The 18,916-nt window shown below is 42.1% G+C and overlaps 1 protein-coding gene across 1 annotated transcript in view; it reads right to left on the bottom strand.

Annotated features, from left to right (window-relative positions):
• LOC145411634 (uncharacterized) overlaps nucleotides 1-18,916 on the bottom strand; it is a 99,788-nt gene that overhangs the window by 15,485 nt on the left and 65,387 nt on the right. Inside the window, exons 9-12 of the mRNA XM_080281672.1 lie at nucleotides 17,345-17,782; nucleotides 17,058-17,293; nucleotides 9,866-9,983; nucleotides 4,335-4,451 (exon numbers count right to left, since the gene is read on the bottom strand). Of these exons, the coding sequence (XP_080137798.1) occupies nucleotides 4,335-4,451; nucleotides 9,866-9,983; nucleotides 17,058-17,293; nucleotides 17,345-17,782 (909 nt within the window). The remainder of the gene's footprint in view (nucleotides 1-4,334; nucleotides 4,452-9,865; nucleotides 9,984-17,057; nucleotides 17,294-17,344; nucleotides 17,783-18,916) is intronic.

The raw sequence follows: 18,916 nt of genomic DNA, 5'->3' as shown, positions 1-18,916 counted from the left end.
CCCCTACCTCCCGCCATATAGCAGTATGTGACAGAAATAAGTAATATATTTAGTGAGAAAATGGAGAAATTATTAAGAAAACGTTGTCACTTCATATTCCATAATGCTCACGCAGCACGTTTAGTCGTATGTGTAGTATTTATTATTTTGCTCTTGTAGGTTATGTCAGTATTACACTAAAGTGCAACAAGTGTGTATGTAAATGAAAATTAGTGATTTTTTTTTTTTTAGTGTTATAAAGCACGGAAGTCACCTCCTAAACTTCGCCCTACACATGGCGTGATGGCCACTCACAACGTTGCATTGCGTCCGTCTAGCTGGCCCATGCACACCAACCGCAAAAAAAAAAAAAAAAAAAAAAAAATACATACCTCTAGTTTCTTTCAAAGGTTAGTGCAATAATTAAAGTTTTTGCTACTAAAATTTACACATGTTTGGTTAACCATAAGTGGGTCAAATCAGCTCATGAAAACTCCCCAGCAATACAGTATTTGCCGCACCAGTGACGTGGGTTAGAAATCACGCTGCCACAGCTGAAGGGCTGATCAAAGAAAATTTAGAGCATACTCCAAGTTAGACCCTTTTTATTTTAATGCAAGGAAGACGAAAGCAACGGCTAGAAGCCCACAAAATTGTTTTCGAGATATCTGTACATGTTGCACTTAAAAAAGACTGGAGGGCATCGGCAGAAAGAATATGGACCGAGGAAGATAGTTTCGGAGTTCACTGTTGCATCCATAAATGACTGGGAATACTGGTTAGATCTTGCACTGGAAAGTTGGAAAGAAATGGGGTGAGAGTTTGCTGCCAGACGGGTGCTACAGTTCAGGAAGGACATGACACTGAAGCAGAAATTATATATATATATATATATATATATATACACTGTGTTCAGTATGTGTGTGTGTGTGTGTGTGTGTGTGTGTGTGTGTGTGTGTGTGTGTAGGTATAATCATTGGTGGTGAACGTGATATAATAGTGGTGTGTATATATATATATATATATATATATATATATATATATATATATATATATATATATATATATATATATATACTGTATTCAGTATGTGTGTGTGTGTGTGTGTGTGTGTGTGTGTGTGTGTGTATGTGTGTAGGTATAATCATTGGTGGTGAACGTGATATAATAGTGGTGTACATGACAGCATCTATGTTGTCAACTAGACATTTCTAATGAGTAAGAACTAAAGGAGTTGGGAGGTAAGAGCGTTAAGCAGGCAATCTCACAGCAGGTCCCAGGCAGGGCACATCTATAACCTTCTAGTCAAGAATAAAACCGTCAAAACGGAACAGACTTTGGCCACTACCTTCCTAACTTAAAGCTGCTATACATGCTAGTTTCTTCATACTGGTACATATTTGGTTTATTCAGTTATGGAATGGACTATTGTCTTTTTTCATGTCAGACTGTTTTTTCAGCTACTCCTTGATGCGTGAACCAATTATAATTAAAATTAGAAGGAACTCTGTTTTGGGACCAAGAATGTGTACAAACTTACTGGTTTGAAAGTTCCGAGAAAAAAAAAAAAAAAAGGTTATCGAACAAGCGAGCTTTGTCTACCGTTGATGGCCATTGTGCGAGTAAAAATATAAATAGTTTAAATCTATTATTCAAGCTGAACACCTTCCGTTGTGCTGAAACATGAGTGTTCTTTTGTTGAACACATGAAACGCCTACATGTTTTTGCATGCTGAAATAAATAAATTAATAAAATGAATAAATAAATATATAAATAAATTTGATATTGTTGAATGAAGATCAAAATAGAATATTTAAACTGTCTCCTAAAATGCGCAATGTATAACGAGTCTCCAGTGCCAGCGACAACCTGCCTGAAACATGGGAGAAACATCATACAGCTGTCTTATGTGTGCTTTTTGTAGTACAATTGGCTGCCCATATAATACATTTAAAAGGGGAAAAATTTATACTTTTAAGATATTTCTGATAATTACGTGGATACGTTATTTATATTTTAAGTATTTTTCTTGCATACATTTATATTTTTCCTACTGGGAACACTGGGATGGAGTCATCAGCGTACGAGTGTTAAGGGTTAGATTCACAGCTTAGGTCTTTTATGAACAGAAGGAAGAGAGTTGCTGACCGGACAGAACCTTTAGGAACACCAATAGTTGTAGCCCTAGAAGAAAATCGGTGGCCGTCTATAACAGCAGCTATAGAACGACCAGGAAGGAAGCTAGAGATTGAAGGTACAGATAGAAGGACGGAAACCATGAGAGGTCTAAGAACAAAATAATTAAATCAGTTTTGTCCTCATTATAGCCAAACATGATACAAGGGCTGAAGGTCATTCATGGGGTTGACTTTTTTATTTAGGTCAATAAATCAAATCTCAGGGTCAAATGTTAAATCAACATACAGAGCTATCACACACTTTAGACTCACTTTTGGGGTGGGGAACAGAGTAGAGCAAGGAGGGGATTCGACTTTGAAAAATATTCTTCAAAAATCTTAGTCACAGGGCAAGCTCAACCGTTCGCTGTGAACCAGACTTCATGGACGAGCTGACAATAAAAAAATACTTCCTTTTTGAAAACGATCGGTCAAAGGTCAAGCTTGCAGGGCTAAAGATCTTGGAGCGTTTAAAGGGAGTGGGTTTGGCACTCTCTGAGATCTCCTATGTGTTCTTCCTGCTGCCATACGATTCTATACTGCACAAGGAAACCATCCATTATTAAGGAGGTTAATTATGGCCACTTAACCCCCAAATTCTGAAAGGCCTCGTAGATTGAATAAAATTAGGTGGTTAGAGGAGAATAAAAAGTATGACAACAGATTCAGTGTATTAAAGTTGTGGTAGCGCCTCAGGAAACTTACCTGGAGAGAGAGAGAGAGAGAGAGAGAGAGAGGGAGAGAGAGAGAGAGAGAGCGAGCGGGGGGAGGGGGGGTCCGAAGGTGAATCAGAGGACGGGCCAAGGATTCAGGTGAAGGGAAGGGACTGCAGGTGGACCACCGTGGCTTGAGTAAGGCGTATGGTCCGTTCTCAAAGCCGAATGAGCGAAAGTGTAAACAAGTCCTTCAGGTTGACGGTCATTTACAGAACACCTATAACTGTAAGGTGCTATCAACTTGCATATCACATTACAAAGTGCAATTAGGAATGATACAGGAAGGTCATACGTGTTGTTTCACCTTCCCATGATACGGAAATTATCGTAAAACGGGGGTCTTGACCACACCTTGGCGCTCTCAGCTTTAACAGTACTGCCTTACCTGCACTGAGAGAGATGGAGTAGTTTATTTAATTTTTGCCTCCTGTATACGATTTATATATCTTAGGGAGGGTCCTGGAGGTGGAAAGGGTAATGTAGGCCATGTTTAACCCCGCCAGTAAGAGAAGTCTCAAAATCCGAATGTGACTAACTAGTAATACGAAAAAATTAATGTTATCGTATTCGTATTGTTGTTGTTGAAGCCCAGACTCATGTAAACGTGAATTCAGTTGACTGCAACAAACCGACCACCTCAACCGATCATTCACGGAGATCTTTTGCTGAGGTTAACTGGAGTTATGTCTGTGCTGTGATAGAGTGAGGTATGAAGTGAATACGTGTGTTGCTGTGTGGGCATTACTGATTGTTTGTGACTCGTGTCTCTCTGGGTAGTGCAGTTTCTGAGGTGTGGATGTCTGGTGGTAGTTCATAAGCGATGCTGTTCACCTGGAAATTTTGGATGGTTCCGGTGACTATGTGTTTATTTTACGTGCCTGTCAAATGTACTGTTGAGTGAAGGAGGAACAGTGCTATTGAGATACTCTGAATATCGTTGAAAAATTGTTTCTCTGCGGAGGGGGTGATGCAACATAAGGTCACAAGGGCGGGAAGAGTCATGAGAAGCTATGTGTTGTGTGCACTTCACATCATCGAAGGCGCCACGGGGCAAGGGCTAAACCAAAGGGTGACAGTATGAGAGACGGCGAGACAAAGGCTGAGAGAGAGAGAGAGAGAGAGAGAGAGAATATGGTCGAGTACTGAAAGGCAAGAGCTGAGACTTAAAACAAAAATTTAAGAGTTTAGAGAGAGAAGGGGGGAAGCCATGAGTAGAAACAAGACAGAGAGCTAATGGCTGAGGGCGACAGGGTAAACAAAGGGTTGAGGGTGAGAGATAGAAGGTGAGTCAAGGGCTGAGATTTACGACGAAAAGGGGGAGCCAAGGGTTGAGAGGGGAGGAGGAAGGACTAGTCAAAGGGCTGCTAGCGAGTGAGAGAGTGGGCCAGTGACTGAGGGCGAGAGAGAGGGAGAACTAATGATTGAGGGCGAGCGAGTGTGCAAGACAAGGTTCATACTGACCTTCATTAAGGGCGAGAGAGAGGGGTGGAGAGGGCGAGTCATGGGTTGAGTGACTAAGTTGCTGTAGGTGCCAGACGTCGCCAGCTTTTCTCCTGATCTCCGCCTGCTCCACGGTACCTGCACATGTATTTTCACATTTTATCTTTGCTCTCACCAAACGGCTTTTTCTTAGCTTATTAGGCTACATACGTATAGCAGTGAAGGAGTTATTATACATTACACCTAACTTCTCTTGAGTAACTCTTTCAGCCAAAGGACGTGTTTGTGTAGTTTATTCTAAATGCAACCAAACGATTTTATTCAGTGAAGTGGTGATCCTGGTAGTCACGGGATGAACAGTGCCTGAATTCAAATCCTCCAGTCCAAACAACCTATAAGCATTGGGCAGCTGAAAGAAGTAAGCCAGTTTTTAGTATATTCTTGTTAATTAGAAAACTATTTTATTTAAGTTAGCAAAAACCCCTTGGAATAAAAGCGGCTAATGATGGCCATGTTTAAAACTTTCCCCTCGAAACACGTTTCCTATGCTGCATAAAACAGTTTGGAAATGCAAGAATAAACTAAAGCAGATGTCACTGTATCGGAAAAATTAACCTCATGAGTTTAAGGATTTTTTAAAAACTATTCTTGCTACTTGTAGACAATTTTATTTGATACTATTAGGGGTACCCGGCGTTGCCCGGGCCAAAAAAAAAAAAAAGGTGAACACTCTAATCCTATTTGTTCTAGTTCAATCGTTCTTACAGCTCAAGAAAGACCATGTACCTCTTATGCTTTTGAAGAGGGATTATAAGAGGTCCATGAACTTTCTGTTTCAGCTTTCGCAGACTAACGCATAGTATTTGTGCGCACTTGTTTACTATTTCCGGTGACCCCAACTGACCTCAGAGGTCAACCTCACATAGCCTTTGTCTGAACTGGCGGTCATGTGAGTCTTCATGCCATAAACTGGGCTGCAGGGGTTGCCCGTGCCAAAAAGGCGAACACTCCACCGGTGACCTCAAATGACCTATAACTGAATTTTCTGTCTATCTACATAACTAGGCTGCTTCCCCCAACGAAAGGGAGGTAGCCGAGACAGGATGACACACTCCCAATTTACTCACACACACACACACACACACACACACACACACACACACACACACACACACACACACACACACACACACACACACACACACACACACACACACACACACATTCGCATCTTAGCCCCAAGGGGAGAGGGGACAGATCCTCACCGCACCATAGCGCACGAGGTTCAACCGTGCTGTGCAATCAGCGACATCCGCAGCAAGGCCTTACAGCAGAGCTGGTTTACCCCTGCCATATTAGAGACAGGTTCTCTCTCTCTCTCTCTCTCTCTCTACTGACCGTGCCATACTGTGACTCTGGTAGTGTGTAGAGGTGTCGCAGGTGAGATGTCCTTGAGTTTCGGGGTGTAAGGGTAGTCCTGATGCCTCCTACCCCAGCTCCTGCCTCCCCGGACCTCCACTCACTCACCATACCTAAGTCCTGTCCCCAAAAATGGAAGAAGAAGACACTGATTAGCCATGTGACTCATTCTCGGCCCAATCACATCGTCTGGCGTTGACTGGAAGAGAATTCAAGAGACATCACATACATCCGAGGGTTCCTGATGACAATATTAGCTCTCATACGCCAGTGACTCACTCTAGACTGAATGACTCCAACTAACATTACCTGCAATTTAATACTAGAACTGTCACGACCATGGGAGGATTATTGTTTATCAAGTATGCGAGGGTCGTCATGGTAGACAATCTGCTTTCTGAAAGACACAGTTCTACTTTATTTCCACGGTGTTCTTCCACTCTCATGTTTCACAATTTTACAGTGTTTTACACCTTCCTTTCTATATTTCTGCATCTCCAGCCAAAACAGATTCCCTTTTTCAGAGTAGCTTGCATTCATTTTTTTTTTTTTTCACAGAACTTCAGTTACTTCTTTATTTTATCTATACTATTCCCTTCGTGTTGTTTTTCTTGTTATATCTATATACTACAACATATTCCATTCTGTTTATCTGTTCTTTTATACCCCCAAATTGACCGAAACGGTGAATAACAGTGCAACATTTTTTTCATCAATGTACCTAAAATGAGCTCACTTAAAAAATTCGTAAAAGGAAAGCCGGATACAATCTGCCTCTGGTTACCAGAAATGTTGTTAATTGACACATGACCATATCTTATAATGTATTAGGGCCGATTCACACGACCCGTTTTGGTTCCGACAGGCAGTCCGGCGGCTAGACACCGTCGAGATTTCTTACATGCATTCTAATGTAACTGTTCACATGACCCGTTAAGCTGACGGCGGCAGCCGTCCAGCCGACCGACACGTCACGGATATCTTCTCGAGAAATCCCGGCCGGCTAGGTGGCGACTTGACGCCAGCCTGACGGGTTGGTGATGGCTCATGTGAACGAGGACACGTAGCGTACCCGTCCATTCCACGACTCGCTGTTATCGCCTTGTCCATGTAGATAACACATACAATTCATTATTTGGCATCATGGACGAAAGGCTGATCGAACTTGTGCGTTCTTATGAAGAGTTATTTGATATGACTAACAAGAAGTACAGTGATAATCTGCATAAAGATAAGATATGGAAAGTGATTGGTGAAGAAGTTCTACTTAAGGTGAGCGTCTCATTAGTTTATTATACAAAAAAATTTAACTCACAATCTTTGCAGGTAAATTTCACTGTTTTTTCTAGCCTTAATACAGGATATGCTATATCACTCAGCCTTAATACAGGATATGCTATATCACTCCCAAGGTAGTGCTCCAGCAGGACTACTGAAAAATTTACCTCATCATCTGCCAGTTCTTTATACAGGGTCCAGAATTCTCCCTCGAACTTTCTCATTTTCAGTGACTGGTGTACCCATAACCTTTTCCTCTTTCCACGAACATTTTCTTCCTCCTCTTCTTCTAATAGTAGAGCAACTGCCGCCAAGTTCCTTAGAGACTGACCGGCCGTGATCCTCACGCAACAATGAGCACACACACGATGCTGGACGGACCGGGAACGAGTCATGTGAATATACAACATTCTGACGGCGTCAAGCCGGCGAACTGCCTGTCGGAACCAAAACGGGTCGTGTAAATTGGGCCTTACTCGGTAAATGTGGCGGGGCATTTCCGCGGAGTTTCATGACCGCACACACACACACACACACACACACACACACACACACACACACACACACACACACACACACACACACACACACACACAGAGTTTGTCTGCCTGTCTGTCTGTCCTTTATGGAAATCAAGGGGGATACATATTAAACTCTTAACAGCACTTACAGGTGTAACTTCTTACGACGAATTAAAACGTTTTAAACATGTACATTACATAAGTTAAAGTGGCTCCTGTGATGGCCAAGATTATGATCAATTAGAAATACAGTACTCAACATGATGGAAAGATGGTAGCCAATTACCGTAGAATTTTTTTTACTCTATAACCATATTATTAGCAGCAAAGAGTTGGACTCGGACCGGTAGATGGATGGGCAGGGTTGGTGGGTAGTAGGAAAATGGGTCCATGGTAGAAATAGGTCCGTGGAGAATATAACCCCAGGGAAATGGGCCCAAGGATAAAATAGAAACCTGAGGGTCTTCTCCCACAAGGAGTGGCCATCCAAGGTCCCAAGTAATGCACGATCATTGGGTTTTAACTAGACGACACCGGGTACTTCCTCTGGTTCCTTTTATTTTTATCTCTTTCATGCATCCATCCTAGCCATTTCTTTGTCTTGTCTCTCACATCACTTTTAACCTCCACATTCTACCAAGCTGTACCTTTCTTACTAATTACTTCCCTTGCAACACCACAAATAATTTCAGCATTTTGATATATATATATATATATATATATATATATATATATATATATATATATATAGATAGATAGATAGATACATAAAGAGAGAGAGAGAGAGAGAGAGAGAGAGAGAGAGAGAGAGAGAGAGAGCTATTATTTAAACTAATTCCTGCTTTTTAGTGGGCTGAATGCTTATCCCATTGGCTCCCAAGCTTCCTGCGTGACGGGGTGTGCTGGAAGCGTACTAAGCGTACTGCTCTCCGCCTATCAGTTCATAGTCGCGAAGCTGATAGGTCTCTACCCCAGGGTTCCCTTGTTTATTAACTTCTGAAAATGCCCAGGACACTGGGCGTAAATAGGGTAATGAAACAAGACTGCTACATTCCACGCATTTTTTTTTTTTTTTTTTTTGCTACCGAATTATATATTATGAGTATGGAGATGTTTTGGAAAATAATTTCAAGTTATGGTCGGACATAACAAACAATAAAAACTTTCCTAGGGGAAAATGCAATGAGCCGGTATCAACAGCTGAAGTTCATTAATCATCTAGTTGAATTTCAACAAATTTGCAGGGTACTTCACATACTTTAATGGCATTATTACGACAATATTACGGCTCATCATATTTTCTAATACGTTTCTTCGTGGTTAGTACCACACAGTAGTGGTGATTTCTTATCATAGCTTTACATTAATGGTTGAGAGACTGCAGATCTTTCCCGGCCTAGAGTAATGGAACAATATAACTGATTATAAAATCCTAGTGCTACTGGAAGCTGCGATGCAGGATCATAGGTGAGAATGAGAGGAAGAGACAGGACCTGTAAAATTCTTGGCTACAGTTACAGGAGATTTCCAATAAAAATACGATACTATATAATACTATAAGACGACAGAACATTAAAGAAAACGGCTGATAAGTGAGAAGTGATATTAAAGATTGTTACTATGGAGGGAATAATAAACCTAAGAACTCCTGACGGGAAAAGATGACAGGAAAAAGTCAAGGGGTGCCGATAATTTAGTGGGTGCACATAGCCTAATTTATGAGAGCTCGAATCTTATATTACGACAGTACAGGGTGCACTAAGCCTCGGATGACGGCAACGGACTGGCTAGCTTATGACTACAAGATACTTAGAGACAAAGATGATTGCATTTTGGCCCTTGGGAGGGTCCAGCAACAAGAAGGAGCATTCAAAGGGTGTAATTCCCGCGCCCATCAGCTGGTCTAAAGCAGCGATGCAGCTATGAACTTGTTATCGGGGAGGAGGGAGTGGCTGAATCTAGGTTGTCATTATTCTTGAGTTACAGATGCTTGGAAAGTATTTAACAGAATTCATCCTGTGTTAATTGGTAAAGGAAGCTACTCAGGAGACAACTAATAAAGCCTGAATGAATGAATAAAAATATAAATAAATAACAAAGGTCTGTCTTCTCCTTCAGCTTATTGCTGTTCCTCAGTCCTCCACCAAATGTTAAAATCGAATAATATCTGTCTGAGTATTTTCTGTCTCACACACACACACACACACACACACACACACACACACACACACACACACACACACACACACACACACACACACACACACTTTAGTTTCGCGAACGCGGGTGTAACATGTGCATTAAAATGAGTGATAGTACATAACATTAACCCACCTGAGAAAGGACTGGCGGTGATGGTGCGGGTGGAGGGGGCAACGCTCCCCCAAGCCGGGCCAGAGATGGAAGGGTGGATGGGGGCAGAGTGGCGGGGGGCGCTGGCGCCGTCATGCTGCTGACCCATAGGATACATTAACACATCTTCACTGACCAATTTTACTTCATTACTGTTTTGAATAAAATTCAGCTTAAGAAAGATTTTCGGAGCTAAGGCAGTTATACACAGTCCTTATTAACCCGACAAATCTGTATTTTATTTAATATAATCCTCTGCAGTTTGGAAGAATATACAAGAATGAAACATACATCACAGGACTGAAAGGGTTAAGACTACATTTATATTTATCGCATCTTTAACATAATTAATTTATGAAACAGCATTCCTTTGATTGCAAGGAGTGTTGTTCACCTGATAAAATCACCCTGTGGGAACCAGGCTATATTAATTTGGTGCAACAAAGCACTGAAACATTTCCGTGCAAGCTTCGCTATACACCCGCAGTACCACTTTAAGTTTTCTGGTAAACAGGCCAACGTTAAGCTACAGTAAAGCAGATATACAGTTTTACTGGGCTCAGTCACTATGAACACTGCCAAGTAACGCCTCCAAAAATTTAAATATAACTATTTTCACACTAGTATCAATGTTTGTTTATGTAATTATTCCTCACACACACACACACACACACACACACACACACACACACACACACACACATACACAAGGCATATATCTGGCGATTGTTTAAAATCGAGCCTTAAGGCAGTACTGTTGTATAACGGGGCTGCTGATGCCTCTATTCCTACTGGACACTCAATGCAGTTGTGTCACATAAAAATGCTGACATCTTATTACCAGCAGACAAACGCAACTTGTTGATTTGTACAGTTCCAAATGTTTTAAATACATTAGTTAGCTCTCATTGTAGCTACACCGGCACCTGTGAGTTTTGTGCCTGTGGGATACAGTGCAGAGAACAGGCACTGTGCTCAGAAAGTCTGGTCGCCTAGACTCCATTTCGTGCTAGGAAATGAAACTAATTCCCATTAGTGGATTAAAAAAAAGTTTGCTTCCCTCCACTATATATTAATCCAGGAAGTATGAAACCAGCCGTTATAGCCCTACAGAAAAATGGTGAGACATTAAAGTGCTCTGAACATTAGTTTCTCTAAAAAATTAACAAACCATCCATACACCATCCAGTCCTACGTTGCCCCATGAGGAGCGTAGGAGCCCGAGGCTAGGCAAGTTGGTCCTGACTTTTAAGATGAGAGTGACCAGCCTCACTGATCCCCGAGTGGCATTACGCTAGCAATAAACCCCAACCAACCCTTGGATATAAACCTTCACCGGCTCAATCCGATTGGAGCGCCATAATTACCCACTCAACCATCAGGCGCCAAAACTTGGTTATATGGTTACCACCCAGCATAGTAAATCGTTTCCTGGTGAACAGGAAACCATTTGGCTTGTCACTCAGTGTAGACTTACCCACAGGCGGCAGGAAGAGGAAATAATGAAGGAAAGAAAGACAGAAGAGTGAGTGTAAAGGCACCCGTAGGCAGAAGGACGAGGAAAGAATGAAGGAAAGAAAGTCAGAAGAGGATGGAAGGAAAGAGGGATGGAGAAGAGGAAAAGGCAGACTCGCGAGAGCAGCACTTCACTGAGTGAGTGGATGGTGAGCGCCCCCACCTACCACAAAGAAAAGCTGGCATTTTTATGGAGTCAGAAATTCATGAGTGATTCAGGCACATGATGTCTAAAAAGAAAATAAGTAGTTTACTGATGAGTTGAAGACTTTGTTGACTTTGAAGCTACTGCTATAAAATATATATATATATATATATATATATATATATATATATATATATATATATATATATATATATATATATATATATATATATATCCAAATTCCAATGAGTGTTCAGAAATAACCCTCGAGCTCATGAAAAGAAGAAAGGAGATGACAGTAAAAGCAAAGGGAGATGAAACAGACACAGCGAAATTAATTAAACTTATCAACAAGGGGCAGAGAGAAGAAAAACAAAAGAGAAACATACATCTGATCAAACAAATAATCTAAAAAGGGGAAAATCTGAAACACGTCCGATGCAAAAAGGCACTAGGAAAACAAAAATTTTATCACTGAAAGACGAAAATGACCATAAATGCAGAAAGAAGATGGTGGAGAGAGTTGAAGAATTTTACAAACAACGGTATGCATCAAAGATAACTGTACTAATAGCTAACTTTTCAGATGACACATGTGAAACGCTAGAGATAACACCAGATGAAGTAAACCTTTCTCTTAAAAGTATGAAAAGACGAAAGGCCTCAATAGAAGATGTGATAGGAGCAGATTTTCTGTCAAATGCAAGAGTAGAAGTTCAAAACCGACTCACTCACTTATTTATTCAATGTATAAAGAAGAAAATAATTACCCAAAGATGGCGTGATACGATAGTTACTATGCATTACAACAAAGAAGACTCAAAATATATTAGTAACCACGGACCTACTAGCTTATTATCGCTATTTAAAAACTCTCCACGAATGTACTTTTGAACAGGATAACAAATTAGGAAGCTAACCAACCCCGTGAGCAAGTAGGATTCCGAAGCGGATATTCGACTACTAATTATATACACAATAATCAGCCAACTGAGAAACTTTCAAAATATAACAAATCACTGTGCTTAGGTTTTGTCGCTTACGAAAAAGGCTTTCAACTCAGTGGAGCACAGTCCAATTGTAAAGTCACTGCAGGACCAAGGAGTAAACGAGAATATTGTAAAACTAATACAAACATATAGAAAAACTGAATCACTACAGTTAAATTGCATTAAGCCTCAGAAAAAAATTAAGATTGAGAAAGATTTGCATCAGGGGGATACAATTTCACCGGAATTATTATAGCATGCCTTAAAGGCATTTTCAGAAAGCTAGACTGGGCGAAAGAAGAAGTAATCATAAACAGAGAAAACTTCAATCATTTATGGTTTCCAAATGACTCTGTCCTAATCTCAGAAACAGCAGAGACATTGTAAGAAATATTAAATGACAAAAACAGAGAAAGTCTCATAGGACTAAAGATGAACCGGAGTAAATCTAATATTTAATCCAAATACACCTTAGAGTGTGATTAAAATAAATGAAAATCTTCTTGAAGAAGTTGAGGAGTACAGTTACTTGGGGCAAATACTAAAACTAACAAAAGACCATGAAAACGAAATAAAATACAGTTAGATGTAAGGTTCTCGATGAACACAGACATCAAGAAACTTATCTTGCCAGTATGTGTGAACCAAAATGTAAAGTATATGATGAGTGAACAATTCCAGTTATCACGTATGGTTATCAAGCCTGAAAACTGACAAAAATCAATGTACATTATATTAATCTCTTCTCAAAGGGGAATTTAAAAGATAATACCGGGAATATCTTTTAGAGAAATAGGAGATCAATTTGGGTGTGAGAGCAGACAATACTCAAAGACATTATAGAAGTTAAAAAGAACAGAAATGGAGGTGGGCTGGTCATGCACCAAAAATAACGGAAACCAGTGGAGCAAGAGACTGACTGACTGGACTCCACGAGGCTTCAAGCGTGGCAGAAAAGGCCAGACATGCAGAGGAAAGCTGAGATAAACAAGTTTTCAGGCAAAACCTGGAAAAGATTGGCTTAAGGAATTTATGGAGAAGGTTGGGGGAGGCCTCAGTTCAGCAGTGGACTTGCAATGGCTGACGATGATGATTATATATACTGTATATACCTATGTAAAAAAGAAAGAGGTGAAAAGATTAGTAAGAGAGAGTAAGAAGAGAGCGGATGAGGAATTTGGAAGGAACTTGAGTGTAAAGTGGAGGGACTGTAAGAAAGTGTTCTGGAAAGAGGTGAAAAGAGTAAGACAGGGTGGAAGTGAAGTTAGCAGGGGAGTGAAAGATAAAAATGGTAGATTACTAGTGGAGAAGGGAGAAAAAGTGAGCAGATGGAGAGAACACTTTAAGGAATTGTTGAATATAGAGGATGTAAGGAATGCGAGTATAAGTGGCTGGGGAATGGCTGGGAGAAGGAGGGAGGTGAGAAGACAGGAAGAAATCAGTAGGATAGAAGTTGTGGAAGCAATGAAGAAAGTGAAATTGGGGAAAGCCCCAGGAATTGATGGAGTGTGTGGTGAAATGCTGAAGTATGGGGGAGAGATAGTAGCAGAATGTATGTGGAAGATGTGCAGATTGGCCTGGGAGGAAGGTAGAGTCCCGGAGGATTGGAAGTCAGGTATAATTATTCCCTTGTACAAAGGAAAAGGAGGAAAAGAAGTGTGTGGTAATCATAGGGGCATCTGTCTTCCTAGTATAATAGGAAAAGTGTATGGTAGGATACTTATTGACAGAGTTAGAGAAAGAACAGAGGAATTAGTTGGAGAAGAACAGGGAGGCTTTAGGAAGGGAAGAGGTTGTGTAGATCAGATATTCATTCTTAGGTCTTTAGTGGAAAAGTTTCTAGAGAAGGGAAAGAAGTGGTATGCGGGTTTCATGGATTTGGAGATAGCATATGACAGGGTGGATAGACAAGGACTGTGGAAAGTATTAAGAATATATGGAGTAGATGGGAAGTTGTTGAATGCTGTGAAGAGTATGTATGATGGTGCGAAGGCTGCAGTGCGTGTGGATGGTGAATTGAGTGAATTTTTCTCTTTGAAGGTTGGGTTGAAACAGGGAAGTGTCATGTCTCCTTGGTTGTTCAATCTGTAAATGGACGGGGTAATAAAAGAGGTACAAGGTAGGGTAGTGGATGTTGGAGTGGCCCTGGTGAGAGAGGGTAGTGTTTGGAAACTCCCTGTACTGTTGTTTGCAGATGATACTATGTTGTTGAGTGAAGACGAAGGGGAGCTGCAAGGCTTGGTGGATGAGTTTGGGAGAGTGCGTAAGAAACGGAATCTAAAGGTGAATGTAGGGAAGAGTAAAGTGATGGTCTTTGAGAGAGGTGAAGTCAGTGAATGTACAGCGAGGTTGGATGGTGAGGAATAGGAAAATGTGAGTACGTTTAAGTACTTGGGTAGTGTGATGAGTAAGGATGGAGGTTTGGAGGGTGAAGTGCTTGAAAGGGTACAGCAGGGAAGAAAGGTTGCTGGTTCCTTGAAAGCAGTGATAAGAAGCAGGGAAGTGAGCATGGAAGTGAAAAAGTTACTACATGACAGTATTGTGATACCAACTCTAACGTATGGAAGTGAAGCTTGGATGTTGCTGGAAGGACACAAGTCAAGAGTGAGAGCAGTGGAAATGAGTTATTTAAGAGGAGCCTGTGGAGTCACATGGAGAGACAGGCTGACAAATGAGGATATAAAGGAGCATTGTGGTGTGGATGTGGATGTGATAGGAAAGAGTTAGGAGGAATACGCTGAGGTGGTTTAGCCATGTGGAGAGGATGGAGGGTGAAAGACTGACGAAGAGAGTATATGTGAGTGAGGTGGAGGGGGGGAAGAGGGAGGGGGAGGCCGAGGATGAGACGGAGGGCTGGGGTGGAGAGGTATGTGAGAGAGGGGGGTGTGAGTTGGGAGCGGGGCAGTGAAATGGCGGGGGACAGGGCGACGTGGAGGCGATTTGTTTGTGGCCACCCCGAACGGGATTGAGGCGTCTGGCAATAGATAGATAGACAGAGATAACTATAAACCGTATCTATCTATCTGTCTATCTGCCTATCTATCTATCTATCCATCTATCTATTTATCTATCAGTCTACTTACCTATTTATCTATCTATCTGTCTATCTGTATACATATACATATACATACACACACACACACACACACACACACACACACACACACACACACACACACACATATATACAGTATATATATATATATATATATATATATATATATATATATATATATATATATATATATATATATATATGAGCCTCTGTGGTACAGTGGAAAAGTTTGCGTATTTGTACACTGAAGAATGAGGGTTGCGCCCCGCCAGGGTAATAAACTTTGGGAGCGTTCTTCTGGCCACGTACTGCTTGGCGGACATAAGGGGTGCTGTGGTTGAGCCAGTGTCACATACTATAAAGTATGCTTGCACCCAGTCGGCTTGCGCGGGCCGATTACACTTGGTTCACAGACTACACACACATTGAAAGCCACTTCAACATTACAATTACACTTACAAGCACTTCTCACCCTACATACAATCTCTACCAGACAGCCTAAGCCACTTGGTAGAGATACATTGGCTGTATCGTCCCGACTTCGGTCGGGATAGGCAGGTCCTGCAGCGGACACTCAAACCGCTGATGACATGAGATTATATATATATAGATTTGTGGTAGGTGGGGGCGCTCACCATCCACTCACTGGATGTTGAGCCGCTCTCGGGTGTCTGCCCTTTCCTCTCCTCCCTCCTTTCTTTCCTTCCTCTTTTGTCTTTCTTTCCTTCATTCCTTCCTGTTCCATCTGCCTATGGATGACTCTACACTGAGTGACAAGCTGAATGGATTCCCGTACACCAGGAAACCATTTACTACGCTGGGTGGAAACCATATAACCAAATTATTGCGCCTGGTGGTTTAGTGGGTAACTGCGGCGCTCCAATAGGATTGGACCGGTGAAGGTTTGTATCCAAGGAGTGGTTGGGATTATTGCTCACGTAATGCGACTCAGTGATGAGTGAGGCTGGTCACTATCATCTTAAATCTCAGGACCAACTTGCCTAGCCCCGGGCTTGTACGCTCCTCATGGGGCAACGTAGGATTGGATGATGGATGGATGGATGGATACATATAGATACAGAGAGAGAGAGAGAGAGAGAGAGAGAGAGAGAGAGAGATGGATAGATAGATATAATAATGTGTGTGTGTGTGTGTGTGTGTGTGTGTGTGTGTGTGTGTGTGTGTGTGTGTGTGTGTGTGTGTGTGTGTGTGTGTGTGTGTGTGTGTGTGTGTGTGTGTGTGGTTAAGGCCTGTGCTATGGAGTCAGGATTACGGGGGTCTGGTGTTTGAATGACTTTGCAGCTAATTTATCAGGTCATGCTGCTGTCATTTCTTCCAGTTTCGTACTTTCTGCTTCCAGTCTTACGGGTCCTCTCCTACCCTATCCTAATAAAAAATGATCAGAATGATGATGATGATGGGGAGGAGGAGGAGGAAGAAAAGGAGGAACTAAAAATTCCGTTTACTCACGATTTTGCGCATGCGGTGACGATATGAGTGTGAGGATACTGACCTGAATGGCGCTGTGATGGAGTAGAGGGTAGTGGAGCGGCAGAAGGGCAGCGAGGCAGTGATGATGGAGGCACTGGTGGTGGAGAGTGGAGGGGGAGGCTGGGAGAGGACTGGGAGAGAGTAGTCCCTGCCTGCCAGGCCACTACGGCTTGTGTAGCGAGCTGGGGTGGCACTACTCTCTCTGCGTAAAGTGGCTCCCCCACCTATACTGGCTTCCCTTGCTATAGTTGATATGCCATAGCTACTGAAGGTTGCGATGCCGTCCCTACCCAGGGCGGCCACACTGTACTGAGAGGCACTGAAGAGTTGCGGTGTGTGGGGCTGGTGATAGTGAGAGCCATCGCCGCCCGCCACTGCCACAGGGCCGTACAGAGAGGCATTGCTGCCGGCACAAGAGAAACTCGGCGCCTGCTGCAGGGACCTGGAGCCACAGCTTGAGTCTGAAGGCGGGCTCTTCAGCATGTGCGGAGACTCCTGTTTGTGTTGACGCAGCCGACGAAACAGCAGAGCCAGTGCCGCACCCACCACCACCACCACGCTGGTAGCCACACCCGCCACCACACCCAGCTCAGTCCGCGTGTTGGTGGCGGCAGACACAGCCCGCACATCCTGGCCCGCAGTGTGCTCCGCCGGATCCGTGGTACGACCCTCGGCCCAGTCACTGAGGTTGCACACACACGGCTCTGTAACACGATGGTTTAGTTTTGTACACTTATGGACATGGTGCACACACACACACACACACACACACACACACACACACACACACACACACACACACATATATATATATATATATATATATATATATATATATAAGCCTGGTCCACATCCTCTTGTACATTATTTATGAAGAGTATGGCGATATTTGATAGATTTATTTAACATAGAGGAGGACAAATAAGTCTAATAAGCAAAATGCGTCACTAAAGTAAAGGTGCTATGGGGTTTCCGTATGCAACAAAAATACGGGCTTAAGCCTCCTACCTATCAGTGCATCGCATCGGTGTTTTTATCGCCTGTCAACCTGTCAGTATGCTTATCAAACATACATTTCTTTATTGCTCTATCAGGACCGTAGAGGCCCGAGGCTGGGATACCTAATACAGACATTTAAACTGAAAATAGCCATTCTCCCGGATGGAATGGAGAGGTATAGGTGCAAGGGGGTGTGAGTTGCAGAGAAGATAGACTGATGGCAAGACAGAGTGATATGTAGGAGACTCGCTTGTGGCCACCTTTCCTGGGATTGAGACATCTGGCACTAAACAGATAGACGAAACTCACGTGAATATTTTCGGCATGAAATTGAAAAATGTGTTTACTTTGTGAACGAGAGGCTATACTCTTAGTTAATGTCTGTCATTTCCAAATGTACCGTTGACATTTATAGTTCCTCAACAGAAAAGATAATTGTCAAGATTTGTCAGCATTGTTTAATTCAAGGGAAGCCGTGTGCATCTGACACTGGTAAATGAATTATCGATTTTATTTAAAATATTTGTCTGCCTGTGTGTTTGTCACCTGTGAACAAAGAGGTCTAACAGAGAAAACTTTTTCTATCTATGAACCTAGGCTGCTTCCCCAAAAGAAAGGGAGGTAGCCGAGACAGGACGACACACTCCCAATCTGCTCAGCCACACACACACACATTTATTCGTACCTTAGCCCCAGGAAATAAATTTTTTTCAGGAAGATATTCTCGTGGTTTAAAGTTTCTAAACTAGCGCCCCTGATGGCCAAAGTTAAAACTAATTTGAACCAGTCGTCAACAATGGGGAAATATGGTCGCCAATTACCGCAGAGTTTTATACTTT

Source organism: Coenobita brevimanus, chromosome 1, assembly GCF_032717465.1.
Source record: "Coenobita brevimanus isolate Jiangsu-jjx chromosome 1, ASM3271746v2, whole genome shotgun sequence".
Taxonomy (NCBI): domain Eukaryota; kingdom Metazoa; phylum Arthropoda; class Malacostraca; order Decapoda; family Coenobitidae; genus Coenobita; species Coenobita brevimanus.
The sequence above is the reverse complement of the archived record's forward strand: the minus strand, read 5'-3'. Positions and strand labels throughout refer to the sequence as shown.